This window comes from Rattus rattus, chromosome 15, assembly GCF_011064425.1.
Source record: "Rattus rattus isolate New Zealand chromosome 15, Rrattus_CSIRO_v1, whole genome shotgun sequence".
NCBI lineage: Eukaryota > Metazoa > Chordata > Mammalia > Rodentia > Muridae > Rattus > Rattus rattus.
In genome coordinates this window covers 68107927-68125063 of record NC_046168.1, presented here as the reverse complement: position 1 = coordinate 68125063, position 17137 = coordinate 68107927, and the positions used below count along the sequence as shown (strand labels likewise).

The window sequence follows — 17137 nt, the reverse complement described above, 5'->3', positions numbered from 1 at the left end:
AATTTCTTGAAGACAGAAACTTCATCAGCTTTCACCTTGACCTCTCAAGGTGAGGCTTTGGTTGCTTTTGTGTCTATAACTGTACTCAGGCTTAGCTGGAACTGCCCAGAGGTCAAATGACTGCTAGACATGCTTATCGAGGTCGTAGAGCACATGGAGACTTCCTGTCCTTCTGCATAGGTTTTGACATTTGTATCTCAGACCCCCCTCTGTGAGAGACAGGTACTATTTTCTCCAGAATGGTTCAACTGAAAACCAGAAAAACTTAGGAATTTTACCTAAAGCTATCAACTAAGTGAGAAGTAAAATTGAGGCCTGAACCACAGTCTTTGACTCCAAACAACTTTAAGAGAAAGCAATTTCTTAAAAGAAAGGACAAAGAGAACGTTAAACACCTGCAGCTACCTAGTTTAACACTTTAGGCCCAGGATGCAGTGTAGCAATTGGAATATAATAGATGTTGAGTGAATATTTGCAAAAATTGTGAAAGAATTAGCATTGTGGGCAGTCTTTAAAAGTAAATAACCTTGCCTGATTTCCAGGTCTCTCTCTCTGCTTCCTGAGTGTAGCTGAAGATGTGATCTCTCAGCTTTCTGTTCCTGTCCCTGGTGCCATGCCTTACCCTTCATTTTGCACTTTTCTTCTAGAACTGTAAGTCCAAGTACACTATTCCCTCAGTTACTTCTGGCCATAGTATTCTTTCATTATAAAAGAAAATCCATCTCTCCCCCAGCAATGGGCAGAGATTCCTTGGTGGTGATGGTATTGTTATATCAATCAGGGGCAGAGCAGATGACAGTCCTTTGTTCTTCCTAGTTTGATGCCAGGAATGGTAGCCAAAGCTGTCTTATGCCTGAAAATCATAAGAAACCAAACCAAATCAAATCTAGATACTGCAACACAAGAGAAGGAAGGCAGAGAGGGAGACTGCCGTGCTACCCATAGACCTCTCCTTCAGTACAGGGCATAGGAATGGCTGTTGACACCAGCTTGCTGAAAAGCATGTAGCACCATGAATGAAAAATATGACCCAGGGACCTGCCAGCCTGCAGTGGGAACTGTGACAACATATGTATATGTGGTGGTCAGATGGGAGAGAAAGAAATGTAGAACAGCTTGAGCGTTACGAAGAAAAATGGAACTGGAGATTCGAAAGTAGAGAGAAGTAGCCCCTTGTGAGCAGCTAGCCTTGTCCTCTGGATATATGGTGACATCCCAGCCTGAGCTGCCACAGAGGACCATGTCTGAGTCCACAAAGGGATAGTGATGATGTCAGTGGCTCAGAGGACTCTTAGAGAACACGGTAACATCCCTGGTCAGGGCAGCCACCAGGGACCATAAGGATGCCCAAGGTCTGGGCATGACTGGCTCTGATCCCCACTGGATATGGACATCTAGCCCCATCTTTCACCAGTGGCAGCACTGGGGAGAACATTCTTTGTACTTCATCTGGGTAGTACAGTAGAGCTGGTCCTGGTGGCAGGGTTGATCATCCAGGTGATCATTCCCCAAGGGTGAGAGCACAGGAGAGGTACCCTTACCAGTTGTCAGGCATAAGGTGGTATGGTTGCAGGGGAAGTGCCTTCTCCCTACCCCTGTGGTGCCTTCAGTGACCCAGAGAGCTGACACTACGGGCATGAGAGTGGAAGAACTAGTCCTGTCCCCTCAATGGCTGTAGCACTGAGAAGGGTGGGCCCTGTACCTCACTTAGTCAACCAATGGGGACAGATTAATGAAAAAGGCACTGGTGAGCTAGTCCCAAGGGTATGAGAACAAGAGCAGAAAAACTGTCCCAGACCCTCACAAACTGCCTCACTTGCGAGACTGGATCCTGAAACCTTGACTGCTCAGCGTAGAGGAGCTGGCTCTGAAGGTGAGTGTGGGACAAGTCAGCAAATTAGCATGAGAGCAGGAAAGCTGACCCTGAATTTTGCTGAGGAATGGTAGCATTGGGTGGCTAAACCTGAGCAATGGTGGAGCTTCACCCTAGTGCAGATAATGGAGAGCTAGCTGCCTGAGGAGCTCAGATATCAACCAGGTATCAGATGCAGGGCTCTGAGTTGGACCACCCCAAATTTATATAGCCTGCAAATGATTGGGGCACATGAAAGGGCCTGTCCTGCTATCCCAAAGCTGTAGGATCTCTGTGACACAGGGGAAAAAACAGGATAACCAGGAAGATTTGCACTGAAGAACCAATAATAATGCTGTTGCAGAAGCCAGAGATCTCAAACCAGATCACTGGCTCATTGCAAGGAATATTTGCAAGTGAAAACTCACTGACAGAGAGATATACTGTGGAATACACTGTGACACACTACAGTTTCCATTATAAGATGTTCTTGACAGTTTGTTTTTATTTTGTTGTTGTTGTTGTGTGTGTGTGTGTGTGTGTGTGTGTGTGTGTGTGTGTTTTTGTGGGGGAGGTTACAAGGGCAAAAGGTTGATATGAGGGGACAGAGAGATGAGCAGGACTAGGGTGCATGATATGAAACTCATAAAGAAACAACTTATCCTCACAATAAAAGAAAAATAGCTGATATAATGTGCAATTACTAAAAATAGTAAAAGAAAAAGAAAGGAAGCATATTTTATAAGAAATAAAAAATATATACCCAATGAGTCTTGTTCTAACTTGGGTTGAGTGTTCAGACTGTCAAGTTGAGGGAAGGAATGAGGATGAAAGTCTTTCAGGGCTCTCCTTTTAATCATAGAATTCTCCTTAAACTTGGAATCCTCCCAGATGGTTTAATTGATGATTCTTAGAAATGATCCTGTTTAGCTTAGGCACTTGCACTCTTGAGTAAATCGTTAAGACACACGAACCTACAGTCAACAAAGAACTCAATATTTTAACTAGTGGAGCACTCATTTCTGTTGATATTGGCCACATAATCACCACATAGGCAGTTTTTATTTGGACATAATAATCAGTAATTAATCAATACAGAGACTTACTTAAAAGAAATAATGTTAATTATCTGGTGGGAATTTTTTTCCCTTTAGGATCATGATATTCCTCAGGAAGAGTGATCAGAAGGTCTAATTTCATTGTTGATCTTAATGCATTTCTATTAGTTCCATAATATCACTAAAAAGAATGAGAGGTTGTGTAACCCATGTTCACAGGGAGGGGAATTTTCTGCCTTCATATCTCTTAGAGATCAGACAGAAGTCTCGATATAGCCAAAACTGTGATGATTGTATATAAACTGATAAGAAACATGCTAATCATATTAAGAACTGTTGCTTGAACTGAGTCAATGGATTTATTGATTAAAACATTTGTCAACATTCCTTCAAATAAGGGATGGTTCAGAATATTCTCCTTTATCACTAAACTGGTGAAACTGCCTGGATACAGAAGGAGGGGATGTGGTTCCAAGTATAAGTTCTTCACCCACAGGGTCTATGATAGAAACTCTTGGTTCAAGAAAGAGGGAAGAATTTGTCCAAACACATATATTGTCACCACTTTTTGGAAGAAGGTAATACAGTTTTATTACTTTGAACGGCCTTTTTAAAATCTCTCTTGACTACCTTCAGGTAATTTCACTTTATTGGCAGTAGGACTTAGTGGTAATGAAATTTCAAGCAAGATAGTGCCATATTGAAGTTTTATATCAGAACCATAAATAAATAAATAAATAAATAAAGTAAATTTGTTTTTCACATACATAATCTCAAGGTGAAGAACTGAAAAGCTTCTACTTAGACTCACTGGAAATTTCGCAAATTTTTATTTTTCTTTCATTTGTTTTATGAATACAAGAGAGTCATTTATTATCAGATATATGGGAAAAGTCTAAGTTTACTTATATATTGTTCTATTAAAATGGATTGATCAACTTGGTGTGCCATTAAGGATGTGCAAGAGGATTCTGTTATCTGTCGAAATTTAGGATGTTGCCTTATACAAAATCAAAAATGGTTTAGATAATCTGCCATTCCTCTACAAGTCAGACTATTCAACAGTACGTCTACTTATACAACTAAACCTTACTTTTAAATCTAATTTAAAAATAATCTGTGAGCATCCATTATGTCTAGTATTCTGTTGTTTCTTTGAAAATGTCATCACAGTTGCCATGAAAATCTCTCTCTCTCTCATACACACATTCTCTCTCTCTCTCTCTCTCTCTCTCTCTCTCTCTCTCTCACGCACACACACACACACACACACATACATAGACAAAAACATATAAATCCAGTATTTTTTTGTTTATGCTCTAGATGTAATAGTTAATTTGTGGTTAATATAATAATTTATCTGTGACAATGCTTAGAAATTTAATGTTTTCGTGATGGCATCTTCCATTATAGCCAATTTCATGTTAAATTATTTTGTTAGGCGTTGTCTTATATTCAACAACAGTCGTTCAGTTCCCATCTCATGGTGAGGCTCCTAGTATAAAAAGAAGGATCTACCTCACACTTGATGGATTAAAGACAGAATCAGAAGCAATTCTTAAATGTTATCTTTTAAATTCATTTTACATAAGGAGGTCTATGGTAGAAAAAAAACTCTCAAAGGTATGCTCATAATAAAACATTGCAGGATAATAAATCAACTCCCTTAATATACAAGAAAAGAGTAAAATCACCTAATCCCAATTGTCCCTTCTCTTCCAATTTATTTCCTTCACCTTTCTCTCTCTCTTCTTCTACCCTACTCTTTCTTTTTTTTCCTCCTATAACACCTTATTTAAGCTTCAACTTGTTAGGAAATCTCTATGACAAGACCACAGAAACACCATTAAGCCAACACAAATGGCAACATGATGCTGTATTTTCCAATAAGCAGCATGAAGTCACACTCTTAATGAAACCAGTGAGGTCAGAGGCAATAGATGAGGGGACAGGGCAGCAAGCCTGCAGAGATATGATGTCGCATGGAGCCAGCTCCATGCCCTTTATAAATTACTTCAGTATTCATCATCCCAGGTAGACACAGACGCCTGTAATTACTACATCCTGCTAAGGCTCAATTATTTCTTCATTTTTTTTTAAAGAATGCACATCCAGAACTTAATTTGTTTGCTTTTTATTGTTTAAATGTGTAATAAAATCGTTGAACTAGCAGAAGTTGTTATTAGGAAGGCTCTTTGTAGGTTAAGAGGCCACAGGAACTGTTCCTTTCATCACAGTCAGGAGAGCTTGAATCTGATATGGTCATTAGTAACTGCTACACGGCTGAGACTGATTTTATCTGGGGCAAGTGAAAGATAAGCAACAATGAAGTGGTTGAAAATGTAGTGTTCCTTATGTTTTTTGGGGTTTATTTCACCACCATTTCCATCTTTTTCATTTTCTCTGGTGAGCTTCTGTCTCCTCACACACCTTGGTATTTTAAAGTCATGGAAGGTCACTGCCATCTCTTCCTGATCTGCAGGTTCAAACGTTAGAAGCATTATATCCATTACGACTGAGCTAATTAATCTGTGTACCCAAATCCACAGAACTACAATGCTGTATGAGAGCAGGTGATATCTGCACTGTCCTTCCATATCATTGTGTTTAGAGTTTGACTCAATTTTAGGTATAAAAGGACACTGCAACTCTGCAAGGAGCAGCTGCAGCAGCCTCCCAGAAGGCGCCCAGAGGGCTAGCCTGGGCTTTAACAGCAGGTTCCATTCACCTTTCTGTCCTCTTGTTCTAAGCACCTGTCCCTTTGTCTCGAGACTCGTCCCTTTGTCTCGAGACTCGTCCCTAAGTAAAGCCTCTCTCTGAGACACTAATATCCAACCCATTCTTCAATTCTGACTCATCCATTCAAAATTCAAGGGAACGTCTATGCTGGAAAGGCTTTGATCCAGAAATATTAAAAAAACATTTCACAAAGGCAAGACGGAAGTATGGAGGAAAGGCGCTAGGACATTTCCTTTTCATCTGACATCTGGAGATGGCTCTAGACAGCAGTCAGAACTGTGAAGTCAGACAGACCAGTGCCAATCTCTGATATTTGTTATTGTTTCTCTTTTATTCTCTTTTCATTGGCCACAAAAGCAATATGAGGACTACTAACATCCAATACAGGTTCTTACATCCAGCTTAGAGAATTTCGTTTCCCTAGCTTCAGACATTTTTACTAGTATCCATAGGACCGAAATCAAGCTGTAACTGTTCATGTGTAGTGACAGCTCATATCCCAGTCTTTCAGGTTCTTTTCTTTGAAACTGCAAATTGTCTGCTAGCCATGGCCAACCCATTGGGTAAAAGCTCCTCTATTTTAGTTGAACTGTGACAATTCTCTTAAGTACAGTAATCTACTTTGCAGACATGTGTTCGTTTTCTGCTTTTCGTCTTCCCTGTCCTGTGAGGTCCTCAGTGAAAGCCATTCAGCAATAATGTTCACCCACTACCTGATGTTCCTTAACTTGGTACTCACTGTTAGCCCCTAACAACAGTCAACTGTGGACAGCAAAGGAAACTATTTGACCTCACTCACCCTTTCTACCCCTTATGTACCTGAGTTGATAAGACAACTCAGTTACTAATTCTTACAGTGACCTCCTATATACACCCTGCCCCAAATAATCCTTGTGGTATTTGTCAACCTTACATCCTTGTCCGTGTTTAGGTCAAGCATATTGCACTTTACTTTTTTCCTCATGTGTCCTGCCTTGCCAGATGAGGATCTTTACTTACTGTGATGTTGAAAAGCTCAATGAACTCATATATGCACAATGGTTCATTCATAACAGCAAGGCTCAGTCATACTTAAGGACCATTCAAATAGAGCAGCCAACTGTGGCCAGGCTGTCTGTTTTATATGAAAGGGTATAAGAATATATAGAACAAAGTAGTGTGTATTATTTGTATTATAACGTATTATATGTAGACAAAAAAAATAACTGCTAAAAATAATAATGTGCTGCCATGTCTTAGAAAACATTCAAGTGCTGACTTCAGATTTCTCAACTACATCCATTCTGCAAAGAAAGCTCACTTGCTTCTCTACAGGAACCGCTACACTTTTTTTTTCATGTGGTGAATTCATTTTGTCATGGGGTGAACACCTGTGTGACTATTTAAAAACCACAGTACCAGGTGTGTGCATATGAGCGTCTCCTGCCTTTGTGTAATGTTCTCAGTGGTTTCTCAGCAGGCTGGGTCAGGAAACTGAATATAGAGAAAGGTCTTAAAGGGGTTTAAAAATATACCTCTATAATAAGTGTGTGCAATAAAAAGATTGCAGCCGAATTATACAAACAGGTTTTTTTTTTTTTAGCTTTATAGCTACTTGTGTATGTATAGGATGTGAAAACTGTTGGTATCTTGGGGTACCCCACAGGAAGTTTATTATGGAAGAAAGAAGCTGGATTTAGAAGATGGCAGAATATAAAATAAAAAAAATGTATATATATAAAATAAGGTGGTTTACCTTTTACTTTGCTTCAGGTTCTCCGTTCCTTTTTTCCAGGAAATAGATGCTTTGGGGAAAGCATTTGGTTTGCATTCGATTGAAATGTCACCACCAACTTGAACAATTGAAATTTTTTTAATGGGATTTTTTGAGAAATCTGGAGCTGAGGCTACAACCAAGATTAAAAATTGAATTGTTAAATCACTCAATTAACATTGAGTAACATAACTTTAAACCAATATACTGAATTTGTGTTAAAAAATTAGTTCCAGTATGCTCAAATTGTTTTAAGACTAGTTTAAATACACACACACACACACACACACACACACACCCCAATACACTCACAAATATATAAATATACATAGATTATACGTAATTTATGTCAGTGAAGCAAATCAGAAGAACTTTGTCACTCTGCACAATTTCTTTTAGAAAATTTAAGGGAGGAAACTATATTGTTTTCTACAGAAGTAGATCAGGTAGGTGAAATTTAAAATCTTTACATTTGTCAATCTTGATTGTGTTCCTTCCAAGTTGGATATATTCCTGAAGCAAGAATAAAAGAAGAACCTGAGAAGCACCTAAACTCATGTTCCTGAAAGGTGGATGTGTGTATCTAATTTCAATTTCTAAAGCGTGAGTGAACTTAAGTTTTCATGTTTGTCAGGCTGTCAGGCTTCTTGGCTTTTTCAGGAATTGCTTCTCTGCCTTCATTTGACCTGTGCAACTTTCTTTTGTGATATCAGATTGAATCGGTATCCTCAATTAAGGTTCTATTTGGCTTGCCTTGTGTTTGGATATCAACCGGTCAGTTTTTGACCATAGACATAGCCACCTTTTACATTTAGCTGTTTTCTCAGTTAAAGTGTAAGTTCAGCAAAGGTAAGGATAACCCTCATTTGAGCCTGGTATATAATAAACATTCAGTGGGATGGTAGTGGTTGAGCAAATGCTTGACATTCAGAAGCTGACATTTGCTCTCTATCTTCATTCGTCGTCTTTCCTCCATTCTTCCTATCACTAATCAACACATAGGTAAAGATGCCTGAGACTCATTTGCTGAAGCAGACACCTTTGGTTGAATTTCATGAGGTGCCAATTTCTCTCAGTTCCAAACTTAGAACTTTCTACCGTAAGGCACTATTCTCCTTGTTCCAAGCTTTTCTCAGTGTTTTCATGGCAATGTGACAAGAATCCTAGTAAGTAAATGAAGAGAGTTTGCTATGGAAGCTTAAGGAATTATTCTATTTAATCACAGAGGCAGGTAGAGCAAGATATCATCTCACTTCACTCTTGCCTTGAATATGGACTTGATATTCACAGCCATAAGAAGCCATATTGAATGCACACATCAACAGATCTTCCAGGAAGGGTTTTCAGGGTAAGTGCCTATGTGCAATGTCCTACTAGACATCCAGTGCACATCTTAGAGAAGATAAAGTAGATCACCATGTCTTGGTCTCTGAAAACTGTCATTTGCCATTCTTATGTCTCTGAGGTTGAAATTATTTCTCATGCTTATATTTGTAGCTAAAATATTTTCATTGGGTTCTATGAGTTTGTACTACAAGACCACCCAGTAGAATCTAGTAAGCTGGGTGTATCTCTTTTGAATTGGAAATACCTAATAGGTATTAATGCATTGCCAAATTGGAAAAATTACTAAAACATCTTATGTCAAAATGTTTTTGGTAAAAAGGTACAAGAAATATTTCTCATCACTTTAAAGGAAAGAAATTTCTATTTCACAGGGAAAAATCAGGTTCAGGTGATATATAAGTCACCTCTTATAAAAGTGATATTTCAAAACTTTTGTGCTTATAAATGAATGACTCACCTAAAACTCTCAATTCTGCATTTGCATAAATTGTCTGATATTTGTTTTCTGCAGCACACTGGTAGATCCCAGAGTCTGACACATTCAACATGGTGATGATAAGAGTTCCATTTTCAGTCTGAATTCTCTCCTAATAGAAGAATCGCCAGGCAAAAGGTATTGTTATATTAATATAAATAAAAAGGTGCTTCATTGTTAAATAAACTCCATAACAACATGTTAATAAACAACATTTGTGCCTATCACCGAGAACTAAAACCCTTTAATTCAAAATCCTGAGTCATTTTCTAAAGTTTATATATACATATATATATGTATATATATATATATGTAATTTATTTATAATTCAGACTGAGAGATTTAATACTGTTCCATTTATTAATTTTCAGTAATTTAGATTTATATGTACAAACATATAAATAATGATTTACCATTTGGGGTTGTAATTATCAAAGTTAACTTTAGTTAACTCATTTCAGTAGAAACTGGCCTTCATTTTAAGGAATATAGGCAATTGTCCGTTCTATGATATTCAAAATAATTCAAAATAAAATAGGATATTCTACCATTCTGGAATGTGACAGCTTTAAATGTGTCCTTGAATTCTAAGTTAGGGACACAGCAGCCTTCAGTTTGGTAACTTCTAAGACAGCCTGACTCAGCAGCTAGCATCTCCTACAAAGACCCATTTAGGACAACAAAATACAATTTTGAGTGCATACAGTAAAGTAGTTAATATTATGAATCCAGCTTAAACTAAACATTTCAATGTATCCAGTACCATTCTCTAAGGTATAAGTGGGTTAACAGAAACAAAGAAAAAGAGAGCCCACACAAAAGGCATCCCAGGAGAAAGTTCCACAAAACCAAACACACACAAAAAGATATACAAAATATACACTGTTTTTAGCATTCAAATAAAAGATATTTTTATGACTCTGTCTATGGCTACATGTGGAAAATAAAAGGCAACCTTAATACAATTATCTGGAGAATTTGCTAGGGGAAAATTTCCTCGTGGGATAGGCATAAGAGAAGCATGTTTGCATTGGACGTGTAGACGTTCAAAACCTCATACCTTCCTTATGGAGCAGGGATAGTTATTGTGTTTCCTAGAAGCAGTGCAGTGGTGAGGACTCAGACTCTGCATCCTCCTAATAGACAGGTCAGTAGGCTATGTCTTCTACTCACTGGTCTGTAACCTTGGGAAATGTTTTCACTTCTCTAAATGCTCCTCACTTGGATCCACCCACAGGTATTGTTCTGAAAACTAATTTTACCTTTGGTAGGTTCTGCATTCTGTTGGACAAATGTCTCGGCCTCTCTGAAATACATTCTCTCAATGTATTTGAAGGAATAGTAACTATATCCTTCTCTCTCCTACATTATCTTGAGGACAAAGCAATGCTCAGAAAGAAGCAGAATATGCAATCTGACTCACAGTAGAACACATCAAATTTAGCTTTGACAATGAAGCAATTTTTCAATGTACTAGTGTTTACAATATTTAATTTGTTTCCTTGAGGACTTTATTCTTTCTATAGTGTTTCTTGATTAGACCCACCTCTAGCTTCTCACTCCCACCCCTTCTCTATCCACTCTCAAATATGACCTCGCAATTTAATGTGCTCTTTCTTCTCTGTCTCTGTCTCTGTCTGTCTCTCTGTTTATTTCTTTCCTTCTCTTTCCATTCCTTTTCTTTACCCCCCTTCCTTCCCCCACTAAATCCAATTAATGCTTCCTGAACATGTGCCAATGGCCACACCTAAATGTGGGTAGATTTATCACTATTAGCGTGACTATGTCCACATTTTCTATCCCAGCCAACTTTTCCTTCTAGTTTCTTTAAGGATTAAAAAGAGAAAAATTTCTTTCCTGGAGCACAGTGAACACTCCATAGGCACAAGCTATTACTGAGAACAACTGTTATTAACATGGGGTTTCTAACATCTAGGTCCTTACTTCTGTGTTGAGACGTTCACCATTCTTTAGCCACGTGTACGAAGGATTTGGGTTTCCACTAGCTTTGCATTCCCAAAACAAGCTGTCATAGATAGAAAGGTATGTATTTTGGATTTTCTGTTCCCATTCTGGAGGAGCTATTTGCAAAAAAATAAAAAATAAAAAAAATAAAAACAGATCAAGGATATCTTATTGGCAACTCAATCAAGGTAATACAATGTGTTCCAAGTTCTTAGTGATTAGGAGATTAACTGGACCCAGGTGAACTTCCATTATAATATTTGTGGTAGTAGGGGAGGGGGACTGTAGGAGTCTATTAGGGGCAACCGTCACAATTATCACCACATATTTGGCTCGAGCTAAAGGTTGCTGTCTGTCATTTGGCTGCACCTGTACAACAACTTGTAAATTCTGAGTAAAGGTCAAAATACAGAAGACAGCTAAAGAATATTGCCATGCTAAATAACAGTACTTATGTCAATTGAGAAGGAGACACTAAATCCAAACCCTTTGAGGGCAAATTTTCTTTAAATATACATGTTTAAGGCTAACAAAAAGTAATTGTTTTTAAATTAGAATGAACTCAGACCAATATCTTGACGCACATAAATGTGAGCCTCCACTCTTTTTTTTTTTTTTTTTTTTCCGGGGCTGGGGACCGAACCCAGGACCTTGCACTTCCTAGGTAAGCGCTCTACCACTGAGCCAAATCCCCAACCCCGAGCCTCCACTCTTATTGGATAGTCCAATATTCTGTTAGCTCTTGAGAAGGAATGAAGATGTGGGAATTGTAGGAGAAGGAAATATTTAACTTCAAACCTAAAAATGGAAGTTTACCAAAATCTTATTCTGATAGAAGGAAGTTCTTCATAGTTGCAAATATAAAGCAACTAGTGTAATGGAATTAGTTACCACACCACACCATATTCAAATTATTTAAATGGATTACATAAATATCCTTTCCCCATTGTACTTGGAACCTGTACAGTTATTGATCTCATCTCTCCTTTGTTTAGTTCTGTCATTGTACACAGTAGAAGGCAGAGGGCCTGTTTTGGAATAGAGCTAGCTAGATGTGTTACACTGTTGCCCTTAATTGATTTAGGACCAGGGCCCCCACATCAAGACCTCACAAATGCCTGTAACTCTTGCTGCTACAGGTTCTTATGACTTTGGATTTTTAGAATCACTCAAAAACCACTTCGAGATGATATTTTAAGAAGTTAGAAGCCAGATTATGGGAAGTATTTTCGGTGAGTACAAATATAATTGAGAAGTTTGAGGGTAAGATTTTTAAGAAGGACAGAAATACAGTCAATGATAGGGGTTGACTGTCAACAACAAGGATTTTCTTGTTTTAAATAAACTTCTAATGAATCTTCCTGAGCTATATACCTAGGGAAAAATAAATGTTGTGGGAAGGCATGTATTCCTTGATTCCTGCCTATCAGTTATACAATAATAAACTTCTGCCTATCCTGTCAAAAGATGTAGTGGTATTGAATAGGCTGTTAAAGAATGAATATAAATAAAACTGACTATGAAAGAATACTTAGCATGCACCTGATAGTAGACAATTGCAGCCAAGTCCTGTGACATGTTATGCTTCACTTACTACACCACATAAGCGGCTGTGTGGAGTTGAAATACTATGTACCATACAAGCCGTGCATATGATTTCCAGACTTTTTCTTACTGTGATACATGCCCCCATTAAAGCTCTATAGGGAACCGGTCACCAAATAGAAGGAATCATGGTATCCCTGGGTGGTGAGACTTAGCCTATGATTATCTCCGGTGGAAATCAGCTCGATTTCCAATTTTAGAACACCCCTCCTGAGGCCTTGAGAAATAAATCATAGCAAGGTTTATGAGAACTCCATGCACTGGCAAAACTCAAACTTCTTTCTATGTGATACTAGTCAAATAATTTGCAAATGATTATTAAAATTTGTTACAATAAATATTTGACCTGAGAAAAATACTGTAAGGCTTATAAAGTTTTATATAAATTTAAATGATTTATTTTTATTTTAAATATAATATATTCCTATGAATATGCATATGCACATGTGTGTACTTGTGTGTGAGTTTGTGCATGCTTATGTATCTATGGGTATGTCTGTTTTCGGGGATGTGCATGTTTTGAAGAGGCCAGAGGAGTCAGATACCCATGGAGCTGTAGCTGCAGATTTATTGTTGTGACATGCCAGATGCAGGTTCTAGAAAATGAAATAATGTCTTTAGCAAAAGCAATACATACCCTTGAATCTAAACCTTCCCTGAAGCCTAAAATACAACATACATACAGAATAAATACGTAAGTGTTTTTAAGGTAATAATTGCAACATTTCTTATTCATTTACTTAATGCATGTATTAATTGTATTCTTAGCATTCCAATGAGAAAAGTCTTAAGTGTTTGGGTATGTAAGATATACAGGAAAGAATTTAATTATTTGGATTGACCATGTGAGTTTGAGTGTTAGATATTTTTCTCCTACACTAACTCCTATAAATGCATTATAATTTCTGTAAATATAGCAATACTTGAAAGGTTAATTTTAGGGGTAAAACCACAAAGTATAGAAGGATATGCAATGTCACCATTCCTGAGGAGTAACTTAAGCTTAGCAGGATAAATAAATGGTCTTTCTTTATTTCCTTCGGATATTATTTGACTATGACCTAAGATAACTTCTCTTCACATTCTGACATGTAAATTAATTCATGACTATGATGAATAATATTTATCTAATCCATCAAGGTTTTTTTTTCTTTTTTCTTGTTAATCTAAAAGGAATGTTCATAACCATTGAACAACTGACTAGCTTTGATAAGATGACTTGGAAAGTTGTGTTTGAAAACTATGGTAGAGTAGAGAGAGTCCAAGATTAGATGATTCTTCAAGGTTTTGACCTTAAATTTGACTATCAGTATCTTCGAGATCTTGCTCACCTAATCTGAAATCTCTAAACTATACCATCACTGAAAATTACTTATGCCTATGATTACTCTTGGAATTATGAATTTGTATTAAAAATTAATGTAATGTAACTCTTGATAACTACATAGTTTTAGCTAATTATATTTTGATCCATCACTTAGTGGCTGTTTTTCTACTATATGGAAAAATATGAAATATTTTTATTAAAACTGAGCTGAAACATAATACTTTTAATATGGAAAAACTTTCAGTTGTTCCTTACTAACACATCACCAAAGATGCCAGTTGACAAAGGCTGTCTTTTAAGAAGTGATACTATTGAAAAAAGAACAAATTACTTTCCTTTGCAAGCATCAGTAAAATTGTAGAACAATAATAAAAGGGACAGTATAGACTATTTATAAGAAGTAACTTTCACTTCAGGTTAAAATTGGAAATTCTAAATAAAATGGAAATTAATATATCCAAAGGTACATATATCCTCTTCACTGGATATCCAGTCAATACCTGTGTGAGATAATTATAATACACTTTCAAATTACCCAACCATTATTTTTAATAATATTATCTGGGATGGAATCAAGATATATAGATAAAATATTTGGCTACAAACAGTGCGGTTTCAGGTGTTCTAGATCTTAGAATCTCCAGACATCTTAATATTCCCTTTATATTTTATAGGTTTCATATAATTTTAACATGAATTTTTGGTGCTGCAAAGATTGTTTAGCATATCAGAGCATTGGCTGCTCTTCGAGAAGACCTATGGTTGAGTCACGGCACCTGAAGGACACCCTTTTCTAGTATCCTATGTCTGCATGCACAACACAGCTGGCTCATCATGCATGAGAGTGGTGCACAAAAAATATACTAACATATAAAAATAATAATAGAAAATTTCAAGGATTTACTTATTTTGGTCTGGGTGAACCAAGACCTAAAGATAATATTTGGGTAACATATGCATTTATTATATATAACACAAAGTATCTAGTTCAATTGACATTCTAGAAGCTGTGGTAAAGGTATTAAGAGGCAATGAACTGATTTTTCTGTCTTCTCCATATGGACAGACAAATAATAATAAATGGAAGTAAATAATACAAACCAACAGTTGTCTACTTTTCTATTTACTTTTCCATTTTGTTTGAAAATCCTATTCAGAATATGAATTAAGAATGCCATAGGCAACTCGTGAATATTCTCTAGGAAATTTGTTTTAATAATGAATAATTTGTATGATAAACTTTAATGTAGTTAATATGAAATGATTAACATTCTCTAGTCAACTACAATAAGCAATGCCATGTATTGAGCTTATGAGTGTGTATATATGTATATATGTGTGTGCATGTGTGTACACACACACATGTGGAGTACAGAGACAGATGTTGAGGGGGTGCCTGATCTACATTAGTTTTTTAAACGACAATTCTCAATTCTCTCGGAAAGTGGAGTTTGCCAATTGACTAGACTGACAAGCTCTCCTTAAAGAGACTATGTGTCCATCTCTTTGTGAAGTTGATGGTGATTTGAATTCAGGTCCTAATACTTGTAAGCACTTCAGTGTACTAAGACACCAACTTCAAAGCTATGTTTTAAAGACACTCCTCCCTATTTGCTAATTATTAAACTAAGCATCCAACTGGAAATGCGGCTTTCCAATTTCTCTCATGATACATATCCATATTATGTTAATGTCTTATACTTGCTTTGAACCATAGTAAAAATATATAATTTATATATTATATATTATATTTTATATTTATATATATTATATATTATATATAATATATAATTCTATTTACTCACCATAGAAAATGAGTTGACCCTTTGCAAGGTTTCTTCCTCGAAGGTTACCTGCAACGCACTCATAGAAGCCTTCATCCTCTTGTTGAAACTTGGGGATTTCAAGGGTAGCTTGGGATTTGCTGTACTTGACTTTCCCTGGCATCTGGCTTCCATCCAACCTCCTCCAACTAATATCAGGGACTGGACTAAACAGTTACACTTCATTAGAATAGACGATGGTTTTTGTTATGACATCAGGGTAAATTAAAAGAAACCTTAAAAGTAACTCTCGGGAAAACAATCCAATCTATTACAATGTGATTAGTTTTCAGATCACACAACCATTCGCATTCACTCATTGAGCCATCTATATTATATCTCCTCACTTGCTTCCCATTGACAAAGCTTTGTGCTATGCTTAGAGAATGTATTAGTAAGAGTATAGACATGTTATCTATCCTCATATTGCTTATAGGTTAACAGAGAAGCATATTATAAATGGAGTGTAAAAATAAATCTCTTAGTAAATTGTAATAACTGAAAGAAAGTTAATAGGATGCCCAAAACAGTAATATGATTTGATCAATGGTAATGTGTTGATCATGGAAAATTCCTTTGAGAATATAAAAATTAAGACTAAGGCAGAATCTATATATATTTAGAGATTCTAATTTAAAATAATATGTTCCTCTATTGGTGAATTAGCATTTTATACTAAAATATGCATGATAGGTGAGTTTGATTGTTAAGGATATGAGGTAACATAAAACAAATCTGCAAAAATTTGGAATCCAAGGCTCGATGTCCTCTAAATATTGTAACTTATAATCGATTTACATTATAGCTGCGTCTTGCTAGGAAATGTTTATAGAGTTTTCCACTTATAGGAATTTAATATTTAAGTCTAACATGGATATGCTTAAATAAGGAAAAATACATGAAGTTAAATTCCAAACAGTAATCAATGCATTGGAATTTCCTAGTAGAGTAAGACATATCATCATCTGCAGAAGAAAACCTAGAAAAAGCTCTAGAAAAAGGCACAAGAAGAAGATTCAACAGCACTCATTGTCTATAAAATGAAACTCCGGTGTGTTGATGCAGCATCCCTTCTCCTCATTTAAATTGCTCATTCCCATGTAAACTTTATAGATGACCTAGATATCTCTACTCTAGTTGTATTTCACTTTTATATGGAAATAATATTAGTAAGTCCTTTTGCAAAGTTCATT

The 17137-nt window shown here is 36.5% G+C and overlaps 1 protein-coding gene across 1 annotated transcript in view; it reads right to left on the bottom strand.

The window, feature by feature from the left end:
• LOC116884322 (contactin-6) overlaps positions 1-17137 on the bottom strand; it is a 204385-nt gene that overhangs the window by 74508 nt on the left and 112740 nt on the right. Inside the window, exons 6-9 of the mRNA XM_032885455.1 lie at positions 15927-16111; positions 11169-11305; positions 9207-9336; positions 7385-7535 (exon numbers count right to left, since the gene is read on the bottom strand). Of these exons, the coding sequence (XP_032741346.1) occupies positions 7385-7535; positions 9207-9336; positions 11169-11305; positions 15927-16111 (603 nt within the window). The remainder of the gene's footprint in view (positions 1-7384; positions 7536-9206; positions 9337-11168; positions 11306-15926; positions 16112-17137) is intronic.